The 4,326-nt window shown below is 38.4% G+C and overlaps 1 protein-coding gene across 1 annotated transcript; it reads left to right on the top strand.

Moving 5' to 3' along the window:
- The first annotated feature begins 1,907 nt into the window (after positions 1 to 1,907).
- On the top strand, positions 1,908 to 3,581 carry LOC118838425 (CCA tRNA nucleotidyltransferase 1, mitochondrial-like). The gene has a single exon (XM_036745720.1). The coding sequence runs from the start codon at positions 1,995 to 1,997 to the stop codon at positions 3,297 to 3,299; it is 1,305 nt and encodes a 434-aa protein (XP_036601615.1). The 5' UTR covers positions 1,908 to 1,994; the 3' UTR covers positions 3,300 to 3,581.
- Positions 3,582 to 4,326: the final 745 nt, after the last annotated feature.

Below are 4,326 nucleotides of genomic sequence, written 5' to 3' on the forward strand. Positions count from 1 at the left end.
GAATCGCCATTCTTTTTCATTGTTGGCACCCTGTGCTCTTCCTGCTTTTCAGCCAGGAACAGGAAATACTGGAAACCTTTCCAGGAAGCCTGTTCTGGGGAGATTCGCAGCTGTGTTTGGCAGTACCAAGGAGTATGGACAACATAGGTACATCACCCTTATTTATAACTGGTTGTTTTTTTTAAAGACCCTTTGCTCCAAAGGTTGGCACCAGGAGCTGGAATTTTGACCATAGGAAATCTATCTCACGAATGAGTAGGAACTGAATTTGTATGGAGAATAGCCAAGTCCCTGCAACTTCATGTGGGGGTACAATTTGTTTTTAGAGAACAAAAGACTTAACAGCTTAAATCCACCCCAAAGCCTGGCTCTCTGTTAATTTAAAAAGTAGAGCAGCAAAAGTAGCAATACTGCAGAGGGAGGATCTTGCCTTGGCAAAGAGCAGATATTGTGACCTAACTGAGCTTTTCCAGCTCTTTTTCTCTGTAGCTTTTTGAAACTTCCATTTGGAATGCTAAACCCTGTTGAGTGATCGGAATAAATGAATGTGTCAAAAAACACTAGGGTCTAGTGCTTTACTTATTTAATTTTTTTCTGCTGCCATTTGACTCGAAGCACCTTCCTGATTTTATTATTCCAAATGCTTATAATGGATATTTTAATTCAAAAATGATTTTGTCTTAGTAGAAACCCAAGTGTGAAATTAACCAATCATTATCAGTGTGAGAAATATTAGTAAGAGAGGAAGATAAAATGACCACAAAAATATATACTTTCCATACTACTTCTACAACTCTGTGTATTATGCTGGTAAATATACCAATATGTCTAGCAATATTACCCAATATCAGAATATGATAAAATCATAAAGCCACTAAAAGAAGAAATGAGAGAAATAAAATTAGTTAATCTATTTCTATATTATTACACAATTATTCCAGTTGGTGCTGTATCACATTTATTCTTGTGCCTTCTCCGTTCAATGTAATAACAAATTTTAAGAATAGCACTTTCATCTTTTCCCTCAATCAATCCACAGGTATTATCAAACACCTATATAGAACACTGGCACCAGGCACTTGGGTGGGGCAAACTGGAGGAAAAAAATGTTTTCTGTGCCACCGCTGTAAGTGCTTTTCTTCAGTACCTCCCAACTGGGAAAAGAATAATTCTGGGGGTCACAGAGTAATAGGGGAATTTGAGTACTCCTACCTATTTGAGTGCTAAGTTTTGTTCTACCCCTACCTGTGTGATCTTGGCTATCTTTCTATGACTCTATGAACCCCCTCTATTGGAGCTAGCTCCTAACTCTCACAAGACACTCCATTTCCTGACTCCTTGCAATTTTCATTGGCTGTCCCCCATGTCTGAAATTCTCTCCTTCCTTCTCTACATCTCCTGGCTTCCTCTGGCTTCCTTTAAGTCTCAGCTGAAGTTCCCCTTCTGAAACAAACCTTTCCTAGTCCTTCTTAATCTTCCTGCCTTCCCTTTGTTGAATATTTCCAATTTATCCTCTATATCTTTTGTTTGTATGTAGCTATTTTCATGTTGCCTCTCCCATTTAGACTGAGCTCCTTGAGAGCAGGGACTATCTTTTGCCTTTCTTTTTTATCCCCAGTGCTTAGCGCAGTACCTGACATATAGTAGGTGCTTAATAAATGCTTGTTGACTGACTGTATTATTCATTCAGAGCTTCATAAATTATTAGAACTGGAAGAGATGTGAGAGGTCATCTAATCCAAACCCCTCATTTGATAAAGAAGAAAGCTGAGATGCAGAGAAGCTAAAATTCTGACCAGTATTACACCCCTAATTAAAAGCAGAAGCACTCGCTGACGTCCAGAAACCGAAGCTGGACAGGTTGTGACTTCACCAAGGTCACACAGATAGGAAGTGGCAGAGGTATATTGAAACTTTTGTCCTCTGACTTCAAACCCGATCTGGATCTACTTCACCTGCTGCTGCCTCCACCAGAAAGTAATTAAAAAAAACAGATGCTGAGGAATTTGTTCTTGGGGCATAGAACACTACTCTCCAGCAGTTGGAGTCAAGTCTCCCTTTTGAAGAAATATCTACTCACAATGAAAGTGGAGTCACCAGAATTTCAGTCCCTTTTTACAGAAGGACTGAAGAACCTGACAGAGTTATTCAAGAAGGAAAATTATGAATTAAGAATAGCAGGAGGAGCTGTGCGAAATTTATTAAATGGAACAAAACCACAAGATGTGGACTTTGCTACCACTGCTACTCCAGCTCAAATGAAAGAGATGTTCCAGGCTGCTGGGATTCGTCTGATCAATAACAAAGGAGAAAAACATGGAACTATTACTGCCAGACTTCATGAAGAAAATTTTGAGATCACGACACTAAGGATTGATGTCATTACAGATGGAAGGCATGCAGAGGTGGAATTCACAACTGACTGGCAGAAAGATGCTGAGCGAAGAGATCTCACCATCAACTCAATGTTTTTAGGTTTTGATAGTACCCTTTATGACTACTTTAATGGCTATGAAGATTTGAAAAATAAGAATGTTAGATTTGTAGGAAACCCTAAAGAGAGAATTCAAGAGGATTATCTTCGAATTTTGAGATATTTCAGGTTTTATGGAAGAATAACAGATAGACCTGGTGCCCATGATTCAAAGACTTTGGAAGCAATTAAAAAAAATGCAAAAGGTTTGGCTGGAATTTCTGGAGAGAGGATTTGGGTGGAACTGAAAAAAATTCTTGTTGGTAACCATGCAAATCATTTGGTTCATCTTGTGTATGATCTTGATGTGACTCGTCACATTGGTTTACCTGCTGCTGGGAATTTAGAGGAATTTAACAAAGTCAGCAAAAATGTTGAAACTCTTTCTCCAAAGCCAATGACTGTTTTGGCCTCATTATTCAAAGTACAGGATGATGTTAAAAACCTTGATTTGAGATTGAAGATTGCAAAAGAAGAAAAAAATCTTGGCTTGTTTATAGTGAAATATAGGAAAGATTTAACTAAAGCTGCTGATAGTTCGGAACCACTGAAACCATATCAAGATTTTGTTTTAGACTCTAGGGAACCTGATATACTTTCTCGAATTTGTGAACTGCTCAAATACCAAGGAGAGACGGGTCTTCTCAAGGAAATGCAGCAGTGGTCTATTCCTCCGTTTCCTGTCAGCGGCCATGATGTAAGAAAAGTCGGTATTTCTTCAGGAAAAGAAATTGGGTTAATACTACAGCAGTTGCGAGAACAGTGGAAGAAGAGTGGCTACCAGATGGACAAGGAGGAACTTCTAAGTTTCATAAAGAAGGCCTGAAAATGATTAGAGGGCTCTACCTGGATAATCTCTAAGGCCCTTTCTGGCTTGCCAGCTCAAGAAACCTTTGATATGAAATGAGAGGTTTGGGCCTAAGAATCAACACCCTTGATAAAAAGCCATCAGAAGAAAAGACCATTTTGGGGACTTATGAAAAAAAGATTGAAGATTTTTATATTTTAAGTTTATGCACAAATCTCAAACCTACTTAATGGGACTGTTCTGGTCATTGAACAGAAGTGCCTACCATTTGTTTCACATTTTAATGGTAAATACAGACTTATTCACATAAAAAAAAAGCAGAAGCACTCAAACATAGGTCTCCTTGATTCCTAGTACGATGTAGTTATCGCTGTACCACACTGCCTCCTATACCTGTAACATATTTGCTCATGCTCCTCCCCAAGCCTAGGAAGCCTTCTCCTCTCTGATTTCTCTATACAAATCCTATACATCCTTTTAAGGTCTATTTCCTCAAAGAAATCCTACATGACTACTCTTGGCTCACATGGTTCTCCTTTGTTTTTGAACTCCTCTGGCATACATAGTCCATACCACACAATTTTTGTTTTGTTTTAATAACTAATATACAATATTAATATATAATATATAAATTAATATAATATATAAAAATATTACATAAAATAGAGCTTACTATGTGCCAGGCACTACGCTAAGCCCTTTACAAATGTCCTCTCATTTGATTCTCACAACAACTCTAGAAGGCAGGTGCTATAGTTATCCTTGTTTTATAGACGAGGAAACTGAGGCAAACAGAGATTAAGTGTCTTGCCTAGGATCACAGAGCCAGTGTGTGTCAGAAATAATATTTGTACCCAGATCTTTCAGGTTCTCTATGCACCTCAGCAGGCTGAGTTTTGTACCATATGAAGGTCTCGACTGAAAGTCGTCCTTAGCAGAGTGATTCATAGGCACAGAAATTAGACCTGGCTTATTACTCATGACATACAACACACAAAATGTCACGGTCACACTGATGTGTTACAGAGCAACAGACCCTATTCCA

Source organism: Trichosurus vulpecula, chromosome 2 (genome assembly GCF_011100635.1).
Source record: "Trichosurus vulpecula isolate mTriVul1 chromosome 2, mTriVul1.pri, whole genome shotgun sequence".
In the NCBI taxonomy this organism is placed as follows: domain Eukaryota; kingdom Metazoa; phylum Chordata; class Mammalia; order Diprotodontia; family Phalangeridae; genus Trichosurus; species Trichosurus vulpecula.

Bases quoted from the DNA above. Each gene is read 5' to 3' on its own strand.
- LOC118838425 (XM_036745720.1), top strand. From the start codon at position 1,995: ATGCTGAGGAATTTGTTCTTGGGGCATAGAACACTACTCTCCAGCAGT.